The sequence below is a fragment of the Piliocolobus tephrosceles genome, chromosome 10 (assembly GCF_002776525.5).
Source record: "Piliocolobus tephrosceles isolate RC106 chromosome 10, ASM277652v3, whole genome shotgun sequence".
Classification (NCBI taxonomy): Eukaryota; Metazoa; Chordata; class Mammalia; order Primates; family Cercopithecidae; genus Piliocolobus; species Piliocolobus tephrosceles.
This window is the reverse complement of record NC_045443.1, coordinates 86,842,006-86,868,044: the sequence shown is the minus strand read 5'-3', so window position 1 is coordinate 86,868,044 and position 26,039 is coordinate 86,842,006. Positions and strand designations below refer to the sequence as shown.

The 26,039-nt window shown below is 38.7% G+C and overlaps 1 protein-coding gene and 1 long non-coding RNA gene across 9 annotated transcripts in view; one reads left to right on the top strand and one right to left on the bottom strand.

Annotated features, from left to right (window-relative positions):
- POC1B (POC1 centriolar protein B) overlaps positions 1–26,039 on the top strand; it is a 199,705-nt gene that overhangs the window by 88,337 nt on the left and 85,329 nt on the right. For 6 of the 8 annotated variants that reach the window (XM_023222740.3, XM_023222453.3, XM_023222522.3 and 3 more), the window contains one exon: positions 1,458–1,538. The exons of the other annotated variants lie outside the window; for them this stretch is intronic. In XM_023222740.3, coding sequence (XP_023078508.1) covers positions 1,458–1,538 — 81 coding nt within the window. The remainder of the gene's footprint in view (positions 1–1,457; positions 1,539–26,039) is intronic. 8 annotated transcript variants of the gene reach the window in all.
- LOC111549710 overlaps positions 9,010–26,039 on the bottom strand; it is a 32,522-nt gene continuing 15,492 nt past the window's right edge. Inside the window, exons 2-4 of the long non-coding RNA XR_002733823.3 lie at positions 20,577–20,740; positions 9,602–9,715; positions 9,010–9,186 (exon numbers count right to left, since the gene is read on the bottom strand). This is a non-coding gene — a long non-coding RNA (uncharacterized LOC111549710). The remainder of the gene's footprint in view (positions 9,187–9,601; positions 9,716–20,576; positions 20,741–26,039) is intronic.

Genomic DNA, 26,039 nt, shown 5'->3' with positions numbered 1-26,039 from the left:
TATTTTATGTGTGGCCCAAGACAATTCTTCTTCCAATGTGGGCTAGGGAAAGCAAAAGATTGGACACCCTGAGAAGCACTCAGTCTATAGTTTCTTCCTTAAGGTTCTTTAGTACACTTATTGGTACCATTCATTTGATATAAAGCTCTGCTATCTTTGTTGCTCTTTGTTTACTTATTTGTATTCATAATGTTTCAATTTTATTTTCAATTTTTTTGTCTTTTCAAATTCTGAAATAGCCTCCCTCAAAGTTAGTCACTACTCTAGGTATTCATTCCATTGCTTTTCTTCGTAACTTTATATATTTGAATCTATAATTATTGTTTAATTTTAAATGAGTTTGAACTTTATATAAATGAAATTATACTGAATATATTTTTTCAGTAACTGATTTTTTAATTTAACATTGAAGTCCTGAGATTCATACATATGAATTCAGATTTCATGCATTCATAAATTGTTTTCATTGCTGTATTGCATTCCAGTGAATTTGTCACTGTAGTAATTCTCACAACCTGTTTTACTGTATTGCATTCCAGTGAATTTGTCACCGTAGTAATTCTCACAACCTGTTTTACTGTTGATAGACACTTAGAGTACTTCCAATAGTTTTTTTGGCCATTACAAACAATGCTGCTACAAACACTGTGGGCATCATTGAGCTTTCTAGTGTTTGCAGTCTAATAGGTATTAAGTGGTATTTTGCTTTAATTTCTACTTTTCTCATTGCTAATGTTCTGAATATATTTATTTTCCATATATACAGCACTCTGCTTTTGAGCTCTTTATGATATAGGTTTCTACTTATTTGAGCCTTCTTTAATGTTAACATAAGTTTTATTCTTTTCCATAAGGTCTTAACACATTTTTGTATGTTTAGTCTGATGTATTGTTAAACTTTTATGGTATTGTAAATGCTGTCCTTTAAAATTTTGCATTTTCTAACTGTGTGCTAGAATGCAGAAATGCAGTTGCTTTCATATATTGATTTTGGGACTAACAATCTTATTAAATTCTGAATATTCTAGTGATTTAGCAATAGATTCTAGATAACATTATATATGAATGAGAATATTATTTCTTTCTAATTGTTATCTTAATACATTTTATTTCCTTTTCTTACTGAACTGGCTAGGATTTTTTTCTTCATCTTTTGAGGTGGGTCATTTTGTTTTATTTTTAATATTCCTTTTTAGGTAAATTACATTGATTTTCTAAAGTGAAAACCTTTTATTTCTGGGGTAAATTCAACCTTGTCAAAATGATCTTTTCTTATACGTTGATAGAATTGGTAGGCTAACATTTTGCTTAAAATTTTTTCATCCATAGTAATAAATATACCAATATATTTTAATTTTAGAATATATTAGAAAATGCCCTCCAGGTTTTTACAAATAGCATTTGGTTTCTTATGGTATGAAAAATCTCATAATTTTTTTTTTTATGTGTATACACAGATTAATCCAAAGCTTGAGGTAATCGATTTGCAGATCTCTACTCCCCCTGTTGTGGATATACTTTCTTTTGATTCTACCACAGTAAGTTGGGGTTTTTTTTGACACTTAAGTGGCATTTAATCATTTGGCATAATCCATTTTCCTTCCAAAATGTGGGGGGAGGAGATAAAACGTGGGCTATGTAGCCTAACATTTTAGTATAGGAAGAACTTTGTAGTCATATTTACAATGCATCTAAATAGTTTACCACAAGGGGGAGCAGCACCAACTTCCAGGAAAGCTTTTACTTTGAGGTCCCTGAGCTCAGTCTAATCCATACCCACTGTCTCATGTATTAAGATGCCACCCAGGTGACATTTCACATGCTGTTGCAGAGCTGATTCCCTGTTGTGTTATTTGTCCTTCGGAGGTGCTAAACTTACTTCTAGTCTTCTCATTAGAAGCTGTAAGAAAAACAGCATTGCCCTTTGTTAATCTCTTTTGATGGATTATCCATAAATTAAGTATTTCTACTACTTACAATTTTGTTTGTAGAAATTACATATATAAAATTTATTTATTCAGTGTTTTCAAAATCTTCAAAGATTAAGAATTTTAGCCTTTCCATTTAGGATTCTGCTTACTCTTTCCAAGGCAAATCACTGCCACAGTTGATCCTGCTAGTCAGTGCAAAACTAATTGTAAGAACAAATGGGAAGAACGGCGTGGTCTTTGATGACACTGCTGCTATGATGTCAGTTTAGTTAAATATTTGGGGTACATTTTTAATTTTGTAGCCAAAATAAAACCCTGACATTATGATTTTACAAATTCTCTAATAGATCTCAAGAATGTATTTATTATAGAGGAATTCTGCAGAAGACTAGTCCATCTTGAGTCTATCTTGTACCAGAAAGCATTGTAATTATTCAAGGGTCCTTTCAGTGTTAATCCCACAGCAGAGAAGACTCCTTGATCTCTCACTAGGAGCTTCAGTGACAAAAACCAAGTGAGGGTAACCAATGGGCTGATTGTTAAAGGGAATTCCAAGAATCACTGGTGACCACTAGGACTTCAAACCAGTCTGTGGTCTTGTTGCTTACAGTATTCATGTTTATAACTCTGGCAGCATTGCTGCATTAGTAATTTAAGAAATTAAAAATTAATGGGATGTGTACAACTTGCCACAGTACGTGGCTTATAGTAGGTCTTCAATACATTTATGTTCAATGAATTACTCCAAATGCATGTTGTAGAAATTTACAAAATCTGATGAGTTAGTTTTTTCCCTCTGTAGCGAGAAGGAGCAAAAAGATAGGAGGTTTATGAGATGTGCTGCCTCTTTGTGAGGTAGTCAGTAGACTAAAATTCCACACTCCTGGCCTAGAAAATATCTTAGATCATTAAAAATATTTGGTTCACCTTTTGAGACTCACTGTCCCTGCCAGTACCCTTCAAGTTTTGCAAAGCCTCATTACGTGAGGAATCCAGACAGTTTTGACAGACGGTGCTATTGAGGTGGGCATGACTGCCTCCTAGCAAGGGACAACGTGATGTCCCTTGTAGTATAGATGGTACATATCTATTGTAGATTGTATGTATCTATTATAGTATACATTTATACTACAGGACCATAACTCAAGGAATGTATGGGGTATGTGAAATGTTGAGAAGACAATTCTGTATAATAAACATATGACATTTAATAGCTGTGCTACAAAACAGAATAATAAAATGGAAGAGTAAAATTATCATCCACAAAGGATAATATTAGGTTGAATTATATGAAATTGTCATTTTGTAGGCAAAAACAGTCTAATATCAATGATTTCACATGGTTTCACCCAATATATAAGCATTAAAAGGAAGATTCCACTGTTACTTTGAATTGTATACTGGATAGTATATGAAAATCCAGCAAACAAACAAAAATAAAACACAAGAAAACAAAGTCTTGTTTGCTATAAATTGGTTTGAGATTATGCTAATAAACTCCCATCTAGATAGATTATAATCTGGAAGATACCTGCATGCTGCCAAGCAAGGTATAAGGACTTTATTTTAATAGTGCCTTCTGAAGACATAGATGCTCATAAAGCAGTTAGACTTTTAAAAGAGTATCTCCAAAGGGTTTTTCTTTAAATTTTCAATATGTATCTCTTTTAGTTCAATGATAGATAATTGGTTAGAAAACTAAAATAAAATTACTTTTTCAACTATTCACCTTTCCATTAATATAGTGGTAAATAAGCCTTAATCATAGTCTCCTCCCTACATTGACGGTTTCTCTTTTGCTTCTGCACAACAAATCAGACATAATTGTAAAGGGGATTTTTTTCTGCTTTGGCATGAAGCACAATTGCATTCAATATTTTGGGTGTGTACTTTGCATGTGATTGTAATTTAAAACCCTGGAAAAATACTGGAAGCCAAAAAAAGTAGTGTTTAAAGGTAATTTTTGTTATTGTTATTGTAGTTACTGTTTCTTTTGAGGGTTGATTTGTTTGGTTTTTGTAGACTGGACATTTCCTTAAATATTCATTTCATCAAGATAGGACATGAAAAAGATGTCTCTTTAAACTTTAATTTGTCAAATTTCTTAGTAGCATAAAAGAAGTTTGTTATGGTGTAAGAAATGGCCTCTATTTCTACTTTCACTTGATTTAATATTATATTCAGGAAGATTTGTAGACTCAAGTGTACCGATGTCTGTGCTCTGATGTCTTCTCACTACAGAGAAGAAATTGTGGCATACAGTCTTTAACAGGTGGTATCTTTGTGGCTTGCACTTGTGTCTCTAATGCCAAGCAGGAAATTTGACACAATATTTGTGGATCAAAATAAGCTGTTACTAATCTCTATTTTTAAAGCTTTATTGTTTAAAAAAAAAAAAAGTTTCTGTAAAGGAATATACTGGTGGCCATATAAACATAGTTTTAAATCGTTGTTCTCAAATTCCTGACTCTTTATTCTGATTATATTGTCAATTATGTACTAATTTTCTAAAGATTATTTAGTTCAAGATTCCATTTGAGTCTTTTAATGTTTTCATTTTGTAGTTAGAACTAGACCAGGATTCTATCAAAATTATGCTAGGGCATTTATCATTAGCATTGACATGTGGTGTGGCTACATGGGATGTCCCACTCCTCTCTTCTAAAAAGACAAGCAAGATAAGAATTTGTTTTCTGTATCCTAATATAAAGAGTTTTAAACTGACTGGGCACAGTGGCTTACACCTGTAATCTTAGCCATTTGGAAGGCCAAGGTGGGTGCATCACCTGAGGTCAGGGGTTCTAGACTAGCCTGGCCAACGTGACAAAACACTATCTCTACTAAAAATACAAAAATTAGCTGGGCATGGTGGTGTGTGCCTATAATTCCAGCTACTTGAGAGGCTGAGGCAGGAGAACTGCTTGAACCTGGGAGGTGGAGGTTGCAGTGAGCCGAGATTGTGCCACTGCAGTCTAGCCTGGGCAACAGAGTGAAACTCTGTCTCAAAAAAAAAAAAGAGTTTTAAACTAACTGTAAATAAAATTTATCTTAAAAGACTCTGGGGCCGGGCGTGGTGGCTCAAGCCTGTAGTCCCAGCACTTTGGGAGGCCGAGACGGGCGGATCACGAGGCCAGGAGATTGAGACCATCCTGGCTAACACGGTGAAACCCCGTCTCTACTAAAAAATACAAAAAACTAGGCAGGCGAGGTGGCGGGCGCCTGTAGTCCTAGCTACTCGGGAGGTTGAGGCAGGAGAATGGCGTAAACCCGGGAGGCGGAGCTTGTAGTGAGCTGAGATCTGGCCACTGCACTCCAGCCTGGGCGACAGAGCAAGACTCCGTCTCAAAAAAAAAAAAAAAAAAAAAAGACTCTGGGATTATTACTTTTTTTATCTTTAGGAAAATTCTTAAATTCTGATATATTAATTTTACTGTCTTACAAATGAACAAAATGAAGTTGGTAATCTTGCTGTTGTTCCTTTGATTGCCAAAATACTGGACTCTTCTCAGAGTTGACAGGGTGTTCTCATCTTCATCCTGGCAACTGTGCTTAATATGAACATAATGCAGAATATGTATATGCCTTTCTTTAGAATTAGGGATATTATTTCTTTCAAGTCAAATTAATTTACAATAAACATACAGTTATGTTATAGAAAAAAATCCAAGATCTACAGTCTTTTGATGTTCCATCAGTCAAAATAGTTAAAGATGCCCTGCATAAAGGCATTACATGAGATGCTGAGGGAGATACCAAGCTGGCTGCCTGACCTCAAGAAACAAACAATCTAGCTGGACAGAACTAACTGAGTAAGAAGAAATCAATGTTGGTTTCAGAACATTAGACGTCAAGTATACATGAATGTCAATGAAAGATTGTCATTGGGCAGTATTCAGAAGAGATCATTAATGGGCTGGAGTAACCTAGAGGACTTATCTAGAAGAAAACCTTTGACCAGTTCTTTTTTCTTTTTTGAGACAAAGGCTCTCACTCTGTCACCCAGGCCGAAGTGCAGTGGTGCTATCTCGGCTCACTGCAACCTCTGCCTCCCGGGTTCAAGTGATTCTTCTGCCTCAGCTTCCTGAGCAGTTGGGATTACAGGCATCTGCCATCACGCCCAGCTAATTTTTGTATTTTTTAGTAGAGACAGGGTTTCACCATGTTGGCCAAGCTGGTCTCGAACTCCTGACCTCAAGTGATCTGCCCACCTCGGCCTCCCAAAGTGCTGAGATTATAGGCATGAGCCACCATGCCTGGAGCAAAAGCAAGGTATAAGCAGTTGCTTCAGAAGAAATGAAACATATATGAACCATGGTAATAAAAATGCATCAGTCTAGTTTAGAGTCTTTAAGTTGCCTAAATCAGATGTGGTGGGATCCAGGAAGGATGCCTACTCACATACATAGGTCTGTGAATAAGTATTTATTAACTCACTATTCTTAGCTTTAGAGAATGTGAAGGAAACAAAAATACCTGCTCCAGAGAAGCCTACATTCTATATTCCAGTCAGAGAAATGCAATTCACAGATCTAAAAAATAAACTGTATATAGTATAGGGAACACAAAGGTGAAAAAGGCACTGAAGACAGAGAGGAAAAGATAGGAGAAGGCTGCAATTTTAGCTAGTATGGCTAGGACAAGCGTCACGTGACAGGTGGCATTTGAGTAAAGAGCTGAAGGAGTGAAGGGAGCAAGTCGTATGGCTATCTGGGAAGGGTTCTCCAGGAGAGTGGGAGCAGTGATAGAAGGCCAGATTGCACGTGACATAGGAGCCACTGGGGGGTTTCCTGCAGAGGGAGGGGCATGATATGACTTGTGTCTTAACAGGTTCACTCTGCCTGCTGTAAGAGAACAGGCTGGGGATGTTGATGGGGGTAGACAAGGAGACTCACTAGGAAGCTAGTGAAATACTCAGACGGGAGGCAATACTGGCTTGACCCAGGGAGGTAGCAGAAGAGGTGGTGATAAGCAATCGGATTCTGGGTGTATTTTGAAGGCAGAGCCAAGAGGATTTCCTGACAGAGTGAATGTCAGCTGTGGGATTCCCGATCTCCTTTCCCCAGGGGCAGTAAGACATAGCCTTGAGTAATCTCAGGATAGCTGAGAATATCTCCTGGCTCTGCATCATTTTGGCAGAGGGGCTGATGAGAGAAAAAGAATCATGGTTTTCCTGTATTCTGTTCTAGGATCAGAAAAGTGATCAGCTGAATCAGTGCAAGAGATACTCTGCTATTTCCATGACTTTAGGAAGCACACTCCTTCCTAAATGTCATTTGGATTTTTGTTTTTTAGCAAAGTACATTGGATTCTCTTTCAGAAAGTTTTTTTGCATCAGCCTATTTTTAGGAAGAAAAAGTTTATACACTTACATGGAGATTGTCATATGGTATATACTACCTGAAAAATACTAATGTGCTGACAAAATATATGGACACACAAAGAATAAACTTGCAGATACAGAGAGAATATTTCCATGAATGTTGTGGCAACAGTTCATCCTGGTTACTAGACAACATTGCGTAACTAGTTCAGAGTTATTTCAGTTCCTAACTGCTTATATAAGCAAAGATTTGGAAAGACTAAAAGAACACAGTGTATGTGAACTTCAATGTCTTAAAACTAAAACTTACAACTTTGAAAGTGTAAAATGGTCATATGCAATGTAAAGTTTTTAAACTTTGCAGCAGTTTGTACGGTGGCATTTGATTTGGCAGTTTAGTGCATATGACTTCTGAAACTAGGTGTATTTATCTATAACTTTGTGGCTGCTTCCTAAGCATTAGGAAACAGACATTTGTATGGTATCTTTAAGTGCTGGTTTAGTGGCTCTGCGGTATGTTCCTCCTGTCCCTGCTCTAAGGGTATGAAAGGAAATGAACTTAGGCATTTATAAGATCCAGGTCTCTGGACTCACTAGCTAGTACCTCCCTCAGTTTATCTTCCTTTTAAGAGTTAAGAGACTTTTTATCTTAACTGCAAATGATAGTAAATATGTCAAGTGGATACAGTAATTTTTTATCCAGTAACACAAAAAGTTAAATGTTAAACCCCAAGATGCTTAATTGGAGTAAAAGAGGAATTTTTATAAGGTTTGAGAAACAATTTAAAAACATTCCCCTTCAAAATTAAGTGAAGTAATTAAATTGTCAAAGACATTTAAAAAACAGAATATACATGATAACTAACAAGTAAATGAGGAAAAACACAACATTTTCAAAGATCTCTTGCCATTTAGAAATAGAAAACACATTTACATTTTTTCAGATACAATCTTTAAAATAGAGATAGGAGAGAAAATATTAGAGACTGGAAAGAAACTATTTGCAAATCAGTTGGATCCTTGCTTTTGAAGTACATCATGACCCATATGTTATAAAAACTGCTAACAGTTGTGAATGTGATGGCTGACCTTTAAAAAAAATTGCTTTGGGATTGTAAAAAAATAAATAAAACTACTAAAATGCTAAAGTGTTTTAGTTTGTTAAAGCAACATGGCTTGTTTTTTTTTTTTTTTTTTTTTTCAAGATAGATAATCTGGATAGCTGCAAAGTTTACTAACAGTATCACTGTAATAAAAGATTGACAATGAAAACCAGAGGCTTCTTTCCCCCTTCAAATAAAATATGCTTTTTAATAAAAATAGTAATAATCACTAAGTCCCAATTTTTTTATTAAGATATACTGACAAATATACTAATTTGACCTTCTTTCTCTTTAAGTTTCAAAGTCACAGGGAAAGAAAACATATTAATGAATTTACCAAAAATTTGATACTCTTTAAGTTTTTTAAAATAGTCCTAGTTAAAGAATACTTCATGCAGTGAAACTTGTCCTTATTTCTACTGACAAACGTGATTTAGGACTTGAACTTTGCCATACAAAATGTGAAGATAGAAAAAAAAAAGAAAACTTTACAAAAGGATTTATAAATCATGCTATTTGGGAGCCCAATAAATACTTTTTAAAATTTCCTTTAGAAAATTAGCACGTTTCTGGGAACTGGAGGTGTTCCAGGTATTATTTCTGCCTTCCAACTTCCTGAGATACTGTATTTCTAAACTGTGACGCCCGAGACTACTGCAGTAATATTGACTGTCCCAGGCCTGGAAATCTAAGCTGCATCCCCAGTTCCCACAGCTGAGACCGAGGCACGCTGAAAATGCCCGACAGCTCTCAGCCCACACATCCAGTAACAACTGGTTCCTTCCTCTTCCTGTGGAAGAGAAACATCCTCTGAGATGAGAAGAAATGCACCCTGAGGAATGCAAGAACAGCAGTGAGCTTTTCACACAGGAAATTACTATGGTAGCTCCCTGAAAAGTGCTTGTCTCCTGGACTGTCAGCCCATAATGAGCTTCCTGCTGACCTAGAGGATGGTTTACTGTGGAGCTAAATGCCATTTGTGGGGCTGTCAGAGTTTCACGAAAAATAGCGAACTTAGCTTTCAGCTGTTCTGTACATGTATACCCATCTGGTTTTGAGTTATTTGGTGCTGCATAGATAGTAAAGCTATTGGCTTTGCTCCTTTATTTTGCCACTTGACAGTTAATTATTATTTGGTGAAAGTAGTCAGCAAGTCTGCTAACACATATTTTTCAGTCAGTTCTTCCTGCTTTATGCTGTCAAACTATGTAAAATATATTAGGGCTTCTAAAGATTTAGAACCTCACCATCTCAGTGAACTGGCTATTAAGGCCAGTGCTGGTCCTGGCCTAGTTCTTTCCGTGTCTTTCCATTTCTTTGCATTTACTTTCTGAGATTGTCAGGCCACACAATCATACATACTGAAACATAAATAAAATTGTTGCTTTCAGTCAACCAACCAACCAACCAACCAACCCATCACTTAAATGTCAAATGGACTTCAATTGACTTTTACAATGGAAGTTTTTTTTAGTATAATTTGATTTTCTATTTTTTGTCTTAATTCCTAGAGTATTTTGTTTTTCTTTTACTCAGGATAATGATGGCCACTACAAAGCTCACATTTTATATCATATGTACTTTTTAACCTACTTTCCAAAGCACTGCAAAATTTTGGTGGGCCTTAGTATTTATGGTGGCAAAATTCTCATATTTTTTATGTATCTATTTGGATTATTTTTCTGAAGCACATAGAGCTGTTTGTTTTAAGTTGAAGGGGAGATGGAGAAGGAATGCCAGGCATTTCCTTTTCCTTTTCAGAATGTCTTTTTAATGAACGTTCCTCTTTTCTCCTTGTGAACAAACCATCTCAGCTCTCAGCAAGGGACCTCTTGAGTGTCTAGTTTCCAATAATCCAATCTCTTGCCTTTGTTCCCCAATTCTAGGGAACTAGTTTCATACATTTAATATCTCTGCTAACCTCAGAGCTCCCTTTTAGCATTTACAGACTTAGAAATCTGTTTAACCAGTTCCCTATATTAAATTCTCTCTATTAAAATAATGGCTGTACTTTCTGTTTTTCTGCTGAACCCTGAGTGGTACATAGTAAATCATCCTAAAGAAATGATAATATATACAAACAAAGATTTCTATTCAAGGATGCCTATTCCAACATTGTTTGTAATAACAACATCAACATGACAAAAACCTTTAAAGGTTTTCTATTTATTTTTAATTATTTAAAATGATAAAAGCCTTAAAACAGCTTAATAAGCAAAATATGTTATCAAGTTTATTTCATTTTTTAGTGACTTGTGAGTTTTGACATGTTCATGATTACTGTTTATTTGTATTTCTGAAGATTGCATATTTGTGTGTTTTGCCCGTTTTCCTATTGTTCATTTTTAAATTGATCCTTAGGTAATTTTAGTTAAGAAGGTTGACCTCGGGCAGGGCGCAGTGGCTCACGCCTCTAATCCCAACCCTTTGGGAAGCCGAGGCGGGCAAATCACAAGATCAGGAGTTTGAGACGAGCCTGGCCAAGATAGTGAAACCCTGTCTCTACTAAAAATATAAAAGTTAGCTGGGCATGGTGGTGGCTGCCTGCAATCCCAGCTACTTGGGAGACTAAGGCAGGAGAATTGCTTGAACCCTAGAGGCAGAGGTTGCAGTGAGCCAAGATCGTGCCACTTGCACTCCAGCCCAGGTGACAGTGCAAGACTCCATCTCAAAAAAAAGAAAATAAAAAAAAAGAAGATTGACCTCTTGCCACGTGCTACAAATATGTTTTCCTTTTTTCTCATTTCTCCTTGAATTTAGTTTCTGATTTTTGATAGGTTTAGCTGCATTACCTTTTTGAAAACTATTTTTTGTTGTTTGGATTCTATGCAAAGAAATTCCCTCATCAATCCCCAAACATCTTAGCTACTCTTCTTGAGGTTTTATTTTTAATGATAAAATCTTAAAATCCAGATGTATTAATTTAGTTATGAGGTACAGATTTATAGTTAAAAAGTATCCTCAATTTGTATTGTTTCACTGATTTGAATAACCTTCTTTAAACATTAAATTCATGTGAACTTGTGTCTCTTTGGAGACTTTCTCTTCTGTCTTATTGATCTGTTCTTGATCTATTTGTTCTTGATCCATTATCATCTGTTTGCTCTTGATCCATTATCATACCTTTTTAATTATTGTAGATTTAGAATATTTCTTTATTATATAACGCAGTTTTTTACTTCAAAACTTTCCTGGGTCTTCTTGCCTATTACTTATCCATACGAATTTTAAAATTATTCTGTCTGTTTCAAAAAACCATCCCATTGGAATGTTGATTACCATTGCACTAGATTTATAAAATAATTTGAGAATTGCCAACTTGCCAATTTGAGTTGCTTATCTGGGAATGTAGTATTATATTCAGGGAATTTTTCCTCCTTTTTTCTTTCATTTATTTATTGTTTAATTGGCAGATAAAATTGTATGTATTTCTTATGTATAACATGATGTTTTAAAGTATATATACATGTGGAATGGTTAAATGTAACTAATTTACAAATGTGTTACCTCAGTGTTTCAGTAAATCAATTCAGGAGCACTCTCATTTACATGCCTGTGGTTCCCATAAAAATAGCCACCATTTTTCACATGCTACTAAACATTTTACCTCATTACTAAGCATGCATGTAGATTCTTGCATTCTGCAAATTAGCCTTAAAGGGGTTAGGTAACTTCCCGAAAGATACACAGCCAGGAAATGATGGGGGCAAGCAAGGCTCTGATTGAACTAACCTCAGAGGACAGTCTGAACACCAGCAGCAACCTGTCTTCCAGATGTTTAGACACACAGACTACAGGCCTTACCACTTTGAATCTTGGTTTTAGATTCCTTGTGGTCAGTATGATTTAACTTAAGTAAATATTTTTCACCATCGTGTAGTAGCCAAGGAGACCTAATGCATATCTCTGGTTGCGGGAGGCAAAAATGGAAAGTACTGAGGACCTCCAGTTTGGGAGCAGGTGGAGAAATAGGCCCTTGAGTCAACCAATGCTTGTAAGTAACTGGTTGTGAAGGCTACTTTGGGAATTTAGGCATTGCCTATTCCTACTTGCCAAGTACATAAATCCTTGGCACACACCAGACTTTAGCACACACAAGTCCTTAACTTAGTGTTAGAATGCTCATCAGGAAGAATTGTGTTTAAGACACACTTGTCTCTTACTGTTTATCCAGAAGGTGTGCCATATGGCGTTCTCATCATAGGTTGTTCAAGCGTAATTGTGTGGATATAGCTTCCTGATACGAATAATTATTTGATCTGTCATGTCTTTAAATCTCTTTCATAATGATGTAATGGCTTTACCTTCCTTGGCAGGGCTTTGTTACTATTCTCTGACTGCTCTCCCCAGGTTCTCACTTCTGCCCTGTCACTAATTTTCAGTTTTTGTCTGTTTGTTGAAAAAGGATATTCTCAGCAGTAGGAACTGTGTATGCAGAAATTTCCTTTGATGGTGTTTTTGCTGTTCTGGTGTGTGCAGGTATTATTTTATTTTGGAATAGATGAGAACATCCGTTTTTATCAAATTTGGTTAGGGTGATTTTTATAAAGTGAATTCTGTTTTAAATTGGCCTTTTGTTGCTGTCATTTGGTTGGCTGGTTGGGTTTTGTTTGTTTGGTTGGTTGTTTTTTAAAATGGAGACGAAGTCTTGCCATGTTGTCCAGGTTTGTCTCTAACTCCTGGGCTCAAGCCATCCTCCAGCTTCAGCCTCCCAAAGTACTGAGATTACAGGCATGAACCACCATGCCCATCCTGACTTTTATTTTTAAACACAGCTATGCTTTCCTGGTAGATATCCTCTACCTCAGTTGGGTTGGAAATCTTGGGGGCAAGGCTCAGAAGAAAGCCCAAGTCCGTGATACAAACTGTGTGACTGTGTGCAGAATCCAGGCCATGTCTTCCAGTTTCTCTCTCTCTCTCACTCTTAATGTTCCTCAGGTCATGCGTTATCTATAGTTCCAGGAGGTCCAGTAGCTCCATGTTCAGGGCTCCTCAGACTCAGTTTGCCTGTCTTGGACTGACTATATCCTAGAGCTGTATATGTTACAGTATTAACACCTTGTCTCCAGAGGTAGAATTTTCAAAGGAATTTTGCTATTTACTTGGACACTTCTGCTTGAAGCTTCAGGTTCAGAAAAATGAATTTGTGTCCTACTTGGTCCATTCTCTAAGGTTGATAATATATCAAATAAATTTATTTTAAATGACATCTAGCATCAGGTAAAGTACCATGCTGAGTAATATTATTCTTAATTCAGAACTATGCATTTTGGGGATAGCAATTTAATAAAGTTTCAAGATGATAAATATTTAAAATAATTCCTTATTGTAAATAGAACTGGAAATGCATCATTAAGTCGAAGCAAAAACAATTGTATGCTTTGGAAAATCAGTTGAAATTTGAATAATTTGACTAAGAAATATGCTTTCTCGGATTTGTACTTTTTTAGAAAAGTTTGAGTACTTTTTGTACAGTTCTGTACACAGTAAAATTACTGAAAAAATTCAAGATATGTACACTATTTTAGAAATTATTTTGTTCTTTCCTTTTCTAGAAATCACTTATATATTTCAGTGTTCTATGAAATATGTAATATAATAAACATATGGCTGTCTTACATTTTGGGCACTGTGTATCAAAGGATCACATGAGAATCTTCAACCATGTCATATTATTTTTAAGTTACCATTTTTTCAATTGAATACATTGATAAGTTTACCAAATAGTTAGAATTGAGAAAAATAATTTTGATTTTAAGATAAACTGCTTACCTTAAATGTATTGAAAACTTTTGATTTAGAGAGCAGCAGTTTTCTCTAAGACATTATATTGTTAATATTTAGTTCAGTGTTAAAATCTATTCATTTATCCTACAAAGTGCTATGATTATTTTTATGTATTTATTTATCAAGGAAAACGATAATCACGGGGTTTATATCCCCAATTATGAGTATGTTTGTGAATATGTTTTGTTTATTTTTAGTTTTTGCCTTGGCACCCTTTCCAGGCAGTTCTCCTGGCAACAGTGGCATTGCTTCTGCCTGTCATACGTTTTTTGCAATTGAGCTCTTCCATTATGTTTCCCTACTACAACCTATTTCATGCACATGTTTTGGCTGTTTCATCCAGCAATTAATTTATATAATCTTTCCTATAGATTGTTAGTCAAAATGTTTTTCTTTTATTATTATTATTATTACACTTTAAGTTCTAGGGTACCTGTGTACCACATACAGATTTGTTACATGTGTATACGTGTGCCATGTTGGTGTGCTGCACCCATTAACTCATCATTTACATTAGATATATCTCCTAATGCTATCCCTCCCCCTTCCCCCCATCCCACGACAGACCCCAGTGTGTGATGTTCCCCACCCTGTGTTCAAGTGTTCTCATTGTTCAATTCCCACCTATGAGTGAGAACATACACTGTTTGGTTTTCTGTCCTTGTGATAGCTTGCTGAGAATGATGGTTTCCAGCTTCATCCATGTCCCTACAAAGGACATGAACTCATCCTCTTTTATGGCTGCATAGTATTCCATGGTGTATATGTGCCACATTTTCTTAATCCAGTCTGTCACTGATGGACATTTGGGTTGGTTCCAAGTCTTTGCTATTGTGAATAGTACTGCAATAAACATATGTGTGCATGTGTCTCTATAGCAGCATGATTTATAATCCTTTGGGTATATACCCAATAGTGGGATGGTTGGTCAAATGGTATTTCTGGTTCTAGATCCTTGAGGTATCGCCACACTGTCTTCCACAATGGTTGAGCTAGTTTACAGTCCCACCAACAGTGTAAAAGTGTTCCTATTTCTCCACATCCTCTCTAGCACCTGTTGTTTCCTGACTTTTTAATGATTGCCATTCTAACTGGTGTAAGATGGTATCTCATTGTGGTTTTGATTTGCATTTCTCTGATGGCCAGTGATGATGAGCATTTCTTTCATGTGTCTGTTGGCTGCATAAATGTCTTCTTTTGAGAAGTGCCTGTTCATATCCTTTGCCCACTTTTTGATGCGATTGTTTGATTTTTTTCTTGTAAATTTGTTTCTTTGTAGATTCTGGATATTAGCCCTTTGTCAGATGGGTAGATTGTAAAAATTTTCTCCCATTCTGTAGGTTGCCTGTTCACTCTGATGGTAGTTTCTTTTGCTGTGTAGAAGTTCTTTAGTTTAATTAGATCCAACTTGTCAATTTTGGCTTTTGTTGCTATTGCTTTTGGTGTTTTAGTCATGAAGTCCTTGCCCATGCCTATGTCCTGAATGGTATTGCCTAGGCTTTCTTCTAGGGTTTTTATGGTTTTAGGTCTAACATTTAAGTCTTTAATCCATCTTGAAATAATTTTTGTATAAGATGTAAAGAAGAGATCCAGTTTCAGCTTTCTACATATGACTAGCCAGTTTTCCCAGCACCATGTATTAAATAGGGAGTCCTTTCCCCATTTCTTGTTTTTGTCAGATTTGTCAAAGATCAGATGGTTGTAGATGTGTATTATTATTTTTGAGGGCTCTGTTCTGTTCCATTGGTCTATATCTCCGTTTTGGTACCAGGACCATGCTGTTTTGGTTACTGTAGCCTTGTAGTATAGCTTGAAGTCAGGTAGCATGATGCCTCCAGCTTTGTTATTTTGGCTTAAGATTGTCTTGGCAACGTGGGCTCTTTTTTGGTTCAATATGAACTTTAAGGTAGTTTTTTCCAATTCTGTGAAGAAAGCCATTGGTAGCTTGATGGGGATGGCATTGAATCTGTAAATTACCTTGGGGAGTATGGCCATTTTCACAACATTGATTCTTCCTATCCATGAGCATGAAATGTTCTTCCATTTGTATGCATCCTCTTTTATTTCGTTGAGCAGTGGTTTGTACTTCTCCTTGAAGAAGTCCTTCACATCCCTTGTAAGTTGTATTCCTGGGTATTTTGTTCTCTTTGAAGCAGTCGTGAATGGGAATTCACCCATGATTTGGCTCTCTGTTTGTCTGTTATTGGTGTATAGGAATGCTTGTGATTTTTGCACATTGATTTTGTATCCTGAGACTTTGCTGAAGTTGCTTCTCAGCTTAAGGAGATTTGGGGCTGAGATGATGGGGTTTTCTGAATATACAATCATGTCATCTGCAAACAGGGATAATTTGACTTCCTCTTTTCCTAATTGAATACCCTTTATTTCTTTCTCCTGCCTGATTGCCCTGGCCAGAACTTCCAACACTATGTTGAATAGGAGTGGTGAGAGAGGGCATCCCTGTCTTGTGCCAGTTTTCAAAGGGAATGCTTCCGGTTTTTGCCCATTCAGTATGATACTGGCTGTGCGTTTGTCATAAATAGCTCTTATTATTTTGAGATACGTCCCATCAGTACCTAGTTTATTGAGAGTTTTTAGCCTGAAGGGCTGTTGAATGTTGTCAAAGGCCTTTTCTGCATCTATTGAGATAATCATGTGGTTTTTGTCTTTGGTTCTGTTTATATGCTGAATTACATTTATTGATTTGCGTATGTTGAACCAGCCTTGCATCCCAGGGATGAAGCCCACTTGATCACAGTGGATAAGCTTTTTGATGTGCTGCTGGATTCAGTTTGCCAGTATTTTATTGAGGATTCTTGCATCGATGCTCCTCAGGGAGATTGGTCTAAAATTCTTCTTTTTTTGTTGTGTCTGACAGGTTTGGTATCAGAATGATGCTGGCCTTATGAAATGAGTTAGGGAGGACTCCCTCATTTTCTATTCGTTGGAATAGTTTCAGAAGAAATGGTACCAGCTCCTCTTTGTAACCCAGGTGGAATTCAGCTGTGAATCCATCTGGTCCTGGACTTTTTTGGTTGGTAGGCTCTTAATTATTGCCTCAAGTTCAGAGCCTGTTATTGGTCTATTCAGGGATTCAACTTCTTCCTGGTTTAGTCTTGGGAGGGTGTATGTGTCAAGGAATTTATCCATTTCTTCTAGATTTTCTAGTTTGTTTGCATAGAGGTGTTTATATTATTCTCTGATGGTAGTTTGTATTTCTGTGGGATCAATGGTGATATCCCCTTTATTATTTTTTATTGTGTCTATTTGATTCTTCTCTCTTTTCTTCTTTATTAGTGTTGCTAGCGGTCAATCAATTTTGTTGAGCTTTTCAAAAAACCAGCTCCTGGATTCATTGATTTTTTGAAGGGTTTTTTGTGTCTCTATCTCCTTCAGTTCTGCTCTGATCTTAGTTATTTCTTGCCTTCTGCTTGCTTTTGAATGTGTTTGCTCTTGTTTCTCTAGTTCTTTTAATTGTGATGTTAGGGTGTCAGTTTTAGATCTTTCCATCTTTCTCTTGTGGGCATTTAGTGCTATAAATTTCCCTCTACACACTGCTTTAAATGTGCCCAAGAGATTCTGGTATGTTGTGTCTTTGTTCTCATTGGTTTCAGAGAACATCTTTATTTCTGCCTTCATTTTGTTATGTACCCAGTAGTTATTCAGGAGCAGGTTGTTCAGTTTCCATGTAGTTGAGTGGTTTTGAGTGAATTTCTTAATCCTGAGTTCTAGTTTGATTGCACTGTGATCTGAGAGATAATTTGTGATAATTTCTGTTCTTTTACATTTGCTTTACTTCCAACTACGTGGTCAATTTCGGAACAAGTGCGATGTGGTGCTGAGAAGAATGTATATGCTGTTGATTTGGAGTGGAGAGTTCTGTAGATGTCTATTAGGTCTGCTTGGTGCAGAGCTGGGTTCAGTTCCTGGATATCCTAGTTAACTTTCTGTCTCATTGATCTGTCTGATGTTGACAGTGGGGTGTTAAAATCTCACATTATTATTGTGTGGGAGTCTAAGTCTCTTTGTAGCTTTCTAAGGACTTGCTTTATGTATATGAATGCTGCTGTATTGGGTGCATATATATTTAGGATAGTTAGTTCTTCTTATTGAATTGATGCCTTTACCACTATGTAATGGCCTTCTTTGTCTCTTTTGATCTTTGTTGGTTTAAAGTCTGTTTTATCAGAGACTAGGATTGCAACCCCTGCTTTTTTTTGGTTTTGTTTTCCATTTGCTTGGTAGATCTTCCTCCATCCCTTTATTTTGAGCCTATGTGTGTCTCTGCACATGTGATGGGTCTCCTGAATACAGCACACTGATGAGTCTTGACTCTTAATCCAATTTGCCAGTCTGTGTCTTTTAATTGGAGCATTTAGTCCATTTACATTTAAGGTTAATATTGTTATGTGTGAATTTCATCCTGTCATTATGATGTTAGCTGGTTATTTTGCTCGTTAGTTGCTGCAGTTTCTTCCTAGCATTGATGGTCTTTACAATTTGGCATGCTTTTGCAGTGGCTGGTACCGGTTATTCCTTTCCATGTTTAGTGCTTCCTTCAGGAGCTCTTGTAAGGCAGGCCTTGTGGTGACAAAATCTCCCAGCATTTGCTTGTCTGTAAACGATTTTATTTCTCCTTCACTTATGAAATTTAGTTTGGCTGGATATGAAATTCTGGGTTGAAAATTCTTTTCTTTAAGAATGTTGAATAGTGGCCCCCACTTTCTTCTGGCTTGTAGAGTTTCTGCCAAGAGATCCGCTGTTAGTCTGATGGGCTTCCCTTTGTGGGTAACCCAACCTTTCTCTCTGGCTGCTCTTAACGTTTTTTCCTTCATTTCAACTTTGGTGAATCTGACAATTATGTGTCTTGGAGTTGGTCTTCTCGAGGAGTATCTTTATGGCATTCTCTGTATTTCCTGAATTTGAATGTTGGCCTGCCTTGCTAGGTTGGGGAAGTTCTCCTGGATAATATCCTGGAGAGTGTTTTCCAACTTGGTTCCATTCTCCCCATCACTTTCAGGTACACCAATCAGACGTAGATTTGGTCTTTTCACATAGTCCCATATTTCTTGGAGGCTTCGTTCATTTCTTTTTGCTCTTTTTTCTCTAAACTTCTCTTCTTGCTTAATTTCATTCATTTGATCATCAATCACTGACACCCTTTCTTCCACTTGATCGAATCGGCTACTGAAGCTCGTGCGTGCATCACGTAGTTCTCGTGCCATGGTTTTCAGCTCCATCAGGTCATTTAAGGTCTTCCCTATGCTGTTTATTCTAGTTAGCCATTCGTCTAATGTTTTTTCAAGGTTTTTAGCTTCTTTACGATGGGTTTGAATGCCCTCCTTTAGCTCAGAGAAGTTTGTTATTACTGATCGTCTAAGCCTTCTTCTCTCAACACATCAAAGTCATTCTCTGTCCAGCTTTGTTCCATTGCTAGTGAGGAGCTGCATTCCTTTGGAGGAGAAGAGGCGCTCTGATTTTTACAATTTTCAGTTTTTCTGCTCTGGTTTCTCCCCATCTTTGTGGTTTTATCTACCTTTGGTCTTTGATGATGGTGACGTATAGATTGGGTTTTGGTGTGGATGTCCTTTCTGTTTGTCACTTTTCCTTCTGACAGTCAGGACCCTCAGCTGCCGGTCTGTTGGAGTTTGCTAGAGGTCTACTCCAAACCCTGTTTGCCTGGGTATCACCAGCGGAGGCTGCAGAACAGCAAATACTATAGAATGGCGAATGTTGCTCCCTGAGCCTTCCTCTGGAAGCTTCGTCTCAGAGGGGCACCCGGCCGTATGAGGTGTCAGACAGCCACCAGTTGGGAGGTGCCTCCCAGTTAGGCTACTTGGAGGTCAGGGACCCACTTGAGGGGGCAGTCTGTCCATTCTCAGATCTCAAACTCTGTGCTGGGACAACCACTACGCTTTTCAAAGCTGTCAGACAGGGACGTTTAAGTCTGCAGAAGTTTCTGCTGCCTTTTGTTCAACTACATCCTGCCCCCAGAGGTGGAGTCTACAGAGGCAGGCAGGCCTCCTTGAGCTGTGGTGGGCTCCACCCAGTTCGAGCTTCCCAGTCGCTTTGTTTACCTACTCAAGCCTCAGCAATTGCAGACGCCCCTCCCCCAGCCTTGCTGCTGCCTTGCAGTTTGATCTCAGACTGCTGTGCTAGCAGTGAGCAAGGCTTCATGGGTGTGAGACCCTCTGAGCCAGGCACAGGATATAATCTCCTGGTGTGCCATTTGCTAAGACCATTGGAAAAGCGCAGTATTAGGGTGGGAGTATCCCAATTTTCCAGGTACCACCTGTCACAGTTTCCCTTGGCTAGGAAAGGGAATTCCCCAACCACTTGTGCTTCCTGGGTGCGGTGATGCCCCACCCTGCTTTGGCTCATGCTCCATGGGCTGCACCCACTGTCTGACAGGCCCCAGTGAGATGAACCCGGTACCTCAGTTGGAAATGCAGAAATCATCCGTCTTCTGTGTTGCTCACGCTGGGTGCTCTAGACTGGAGCTATTCCTATTTGGCCATCTTGGAACCTACTCTCCTCTAATTTTGTATTTTTAGTGGAGATGGGGTCTCCTCATATTGATCAGGCTGAAGATGTTTTTCCTGAGTATAAGGAGAAATGAATGTTAAGAGAATTTAAGCTGTTTTTTCTGAATGGGAAAAAAAATGAGAATATACTAAAAATTTGTCTCTTTTCTTCCTGCCTTCATCCTTCGCCAAGCCATTCCTCACACCAAGGTGGGATATTTGGAGCTGACCATAGTAACTAGGATTCCCCTGTTTTCCTCAGCCTTTTATGTACCTGGCACAAGAGAATCTGGTGTAGTGGTAGATATGTGAAAACTGGGGTCAAATAGCTTGTTAGAGTGGAAAGCCCAGTACACGTGGAGTCAATTACTCTTCTGTCCATATCTCTGGAGACCCCAAATGAGTGGCAGAAACAGAAAATTTTTTGGTGTACTAACCAAAGATGAGCTGGATTTCTGTGGGAGCTGAATTTAGGGTAGTGCATCTTGTGGTGTTAGCATCATGAAAGGAAATGACTCAGCTTAAGTCAGGTTCAATGGACATTGTTCATTCATTTCACAGAAATGAACATGTCAGACACTAGGTAGGAGCTGGGGATGGGAAATGCGTGTGGGTTATAACGGTAAGCAAAAACTGTGAACGTATGAATGTTAGTACAGTGAAAGTATGAATTGAAGGCAGTAATGTGTGGGATCAGAGAGAGTTTTCCTGGAAAAGGTATTTGAGCTGAGATCTAAAACCTTGCTACTCAAGGCCGAGCATGGTGGCTTACGCCTGTAATCCCAGCACTTTGCAAGGCTGAGAGGCAGGTGGATCACCTGAGGTCAGGAGTTTAAGACCAGCCTGGCCAAATGGCAAAACCCCATCTCTACTAAAAATACAAAAAATTAGCCAGGCGTGATTGCACACTAATCCCAGCTACTCAGGAGACTGAGGCAGGAGAATCACTTGAACCCGGGAGGCAGAGTTGCAGTGAGCCAAGATCATGCCACTTCACTCCAGCCTGGGCAATAGAGTGAGACTCTGTCTCAAAAAATAAATAAATAAAATAAAATAAAAGTTTGCTACTCAAAATAAGATTCATGGACAGTTTGCTTGAGCATCACCTAAGAGTTTAGTAGAAATTCAGATTCACAGGTCCCACCCCAGACCTACCAAATCAGACCCTGCCTTTTAGTAAGATCCCCAGGTGATTTGTGTGTGCATTAAAGTTTGAGAAGTGCTGATCTAAAGCCTCAACAGGATTTGAAGTGAAAGGATTGGGAGAAGTGGAATGTTCTAGGCAGAGGACAGAATATATACAAAGGCTTTGTCTGTGGGGGAGCTTGTGTTACTTTAGGACCTGTAAAAAGTCTGGGGCCCAGAGATGGAGTGGGGCACAGTGTTATGTGAGCCAAGCTTAGAGAGGGTCATAGGAATCAGGCATGTAGGCTTTTTCATGATTTTGCCCTTTGTAGCTTGAAAACAAGCTTCCTGCCAGCTGAATAGACACATGGAAACCAGTTAAAAGAAAAAGTCAATAGTCCAAACAAAAACTGAAGGTGACTGGGATTAGGATAATCTTAGTGGAAATCAAGAGAATGGAATTCGTTTGAGAGATATGTAAGCAGGGGTAAGAAGGGGGTTAGCAAAGATAATCCCTGGGTTTTTAGCTTGTACAATTATATGCCATTCATTGAAGTAGGGGATTTCCTAAGGGGACCAAATTTGCGATTTCAAGTTCCAATTTGGACATACTGAGTTTGATGTTCCTTTGAAACATCCGGGAGTATCTATCAGACGTACAATTGTGTACACATATCTGTGCTGCAGCTTAAAGGAAAGGTCTAGAGTGGAAACAAGAATGAGTGAGTATTCTGCATGTATGTGGTAATGGAAGCAGCAACCATAGATACAATTGCCTGAGTAGAAAGTATAGAATCAGAAGAGGGTTTGGGACTATTCCCTGAGGAATTTTAATAAAATGATCTGATGAAACAGTCGCCTGCAAAGAAGGCAGAGAAGGACTAGTAGGTAACAGGGAAGCCGAAGAGTGTGGTGTCATGGCAGCCAAGGAAGGAGGATAGTTTCAAGAGGACAATAGAGTCAGCATTGTTGAAAGTCCAGAGAAAGTTTGAAAAATGTTTGATAATTTGGTGGAGATTACAGATAACCTTTTGAAGAGCTTTTTTGATGGAGAAATATAGATGCGAACCAGTATGAAGGGAGTAGAAAAGTGAGTAGAGGGAAGGGTGAGAAAAGGAGTCAGCTATAATAGATTTTTTAAATCTTTTTTTTTTTTTTTTTTTTTTTGAGATGATTTCTCACTCTTTCGCCCAGGCTAGAGTACAGTGGCACGATCTCAGCTCACTGCAACCTCTGGCCTCCCAGGTTCAAGCAAGCAATTCTCCTGCCTCAGCCTCTGGAATAGCTGGAACTGCAGGCCACACCAACACTCCTGGCTAATTTTTGTATTTTTAGTAGAGATGGGGTTTTACCATGTTGGCCAGACTGGTCTCAAACTCCTGACCTCAGGTGATCCACCCACCACAGCCTCCCAAAGTGCTGGGATTATAGGCATGAGCCACCGCACCCGGCCAATTTTTAAAATCTTATTTAGTAAATTTATTGAGTACCTGTTATATACCAAGCAATGAGAATGTACAAATGAAAGAGCAAGTGCAATAATAATGATATGGGCCTAAATTGCTATGAGAGTAATTAGTGGAGTGTTTAAATAAAGAAACTGTATGGTGGGGGGAGGGGGGTGTCAAACATGTACTTGGAGAATTTGAGTGGAAGACAGAAAAGTTACAGGTACAGCTTCCCGAAAGTGAGTGATACTTGAGCTGATTCTGTAAAACTTTGCCTGATAATAAGAGGAATGAGGACAGAGCTCAGAAAGTACAAAAGCGAGGCGGAGCAAGAGGGCCGAATAGGAACAGCTCCAGTCTCCAACTCCCGGCGCGAGCGACACAGAAGACCGGTGATTTCTGCATTTTCAACGGAGGTACTGGGGTCATCTTACTGGGGAGTGCCGGACAATCCGTGCTGGTCAGCTGCTGCAGTCCGACCAGGGAGAGCTGAAGCAGGGCGAGGCATTGCCTCACCTGGGAAGCGCAAGGGGGAAGGGAATCCCTTTTCCTAGCCAGGTGAACTGAGACACACAACACCTGGAAAATCGGGTAATTCCCACTCTAATACTGCGCTTTAAGGAAACGGGCACACCAGGAGAATATATCCCACACCTGGCCGGGAGGGTACCACGCCCATGGAGCCTCCCTCATTGCTAGCACAGCAGTCTGCGATCTAACCACAAGGCAGCAGCGAGGCTGGGGGAGGGGCGCCCGCCATTGCTGAGGCTTAAGTAGGTAAACAAAGCCGCTGGGAAGCTCGAACTGGGTGGAGCTCACAGCAGCTCAAGGAAACCTGCCTGTCTCTGTAGACTGCACCTCTGGGGACACGGCACAGCTAAAAAAACAACAGGGGAAGCAGCAGAGGCCTGTGCAGACCCGAACAACTCTGTCTGACAGCTTTGAGGAGAGCAGTGGATCTCCCAACACGGAGGTTGAGATCTGAGAACGGACAGACTGCCTGCTCAAGTGGGTCCCTAACCCCTGAGTAGCCTAACTGGGAGACATCCCCCACTAGGGGCAGTGTGACACCCCACACCTCGCAGGGTGGAGTACACCCCTGAGAGGAAGCTTCCAAAGTAAGAATCAGACAGGTACACTCGCTGTTCAGCAATATTGTATCTTCTGCAACCTCTGCTGCTGATACCTAGGCAAACAGGGTTTGGAGTGGACCTCAAGCAATCTCCAACAGACCTACAGCTGAGAGTCCTGACGATTAGAAGGAAAACTATCAAACAGGAAGAACACCTATACCAAAACCCCATCAGTACGTCACCATCATCAAAGACCAGAAGCAGATAAAACCACAAAGATGGGGAAGAAGCAGGGCAGAAAACCTGGAAATTCAAAAAATAAGAGCGCATCTCCCCCTGCAAAGGAGCGCAGCTCATCGCCAGCAACGGATCAAAGCTGGTCAGAGAATGACTTTGACGAGATGAGAGAAGAAGGCTTCAGTCCATCAAACTTCTCAGAGCTAATGGAGGAATTACGTACCCAGCGCAAAGAAACTAAAAATCTTGAAAAAAGAGTGGAAGAATTGATAGCTAGAATAATTAATGCAGAGAAGGTCATAAATGAAATGACAGAGATGAAAACCATGACACGAGAAATACGTGACAAATCCACAAGCTTCAGTAACCGACTTGATCAACTGGAAGAAAGAGTATCAGCGATTGAGGATCAAATGAATGAAATGAAGCGAGAAGAGAAACCAAAAGAAAAAAGAAGAAAAAGAAATGAACAAAGCCTGCAAGAAGTATGGGATTATGTAAAAAGACCAAATCTACGTCTGATTGGGGTGCCTGAAAGTGAGGGGGAAAATGGAACCCAGTTGGAAAACATTCTTCAGGATATCATCCAGGAGAACTTCCCCAACCTAGTAGGGCAGGCCAACATTCAAATTCAGGAAATACAGAGAACACCACAAAGATACTCCTCAAGAAGAGCAACTCCAAGACACATAATTGCCAGATTCACCAAAGTTGAAATGAAGGAAAAAATCTTAAGGGCAGCCAGAGAGAAAGGTCGGGTTACCCACAAAGGGAAGCCCATCAGACTAACAGCAGACCTCTCGGCAGAAACTCTACAAGCCAGAAGAGAGTGGGGGCCAATATTCAACATTCTTAAAGAAAAGAATTTTAAACCCAGAATTTCATATCCAGCCAAACTAAGTTTCATCAGTGAAGGAGAAATAAAATCCTTTACAGATAAGCAAATGCTTAGAGATTTTGTCACCACCAGGCCTGCCTTACAAGAGACCCTGAAGGAAGCCCTAAACATGGAAAGGAACAACCGGTACCAGCCATTGCAAAAACATGCCAAAATGTAAAGACCATCGAGGCTAGGAAGAAACTGCATCAACTAACGAGCAAAATAACCAGTTATTATCATAGTGGCAGGATCAAGTTCACACATAACAATATTAACCTTAAATGTTAATGGACTAAATGCTCCAATTAAAAGACACAGACTGGAAAACTGGATAAAGAGTCAAGACTCATCAGTCTGCTGTATTCAGGAGACCCATCTCACATGCAGAGACATACATAGGCTCAAAATAAAGGGATGGAGGAAGATCTACCAAGCAAATGGAGAACAAAAAAAAAGCAGGGGTTGCAATCCTAGTCTCTGATAAAACAGACTTTAAACCAACAAAGATCAAAAGAGACAAAGAAGGCCATTACATAATGGTAAAGGGATCAATTCAACAGGAAGAGCTAACTATCCTAAATATATATGCACCCAATACAGGAGCACCCAGA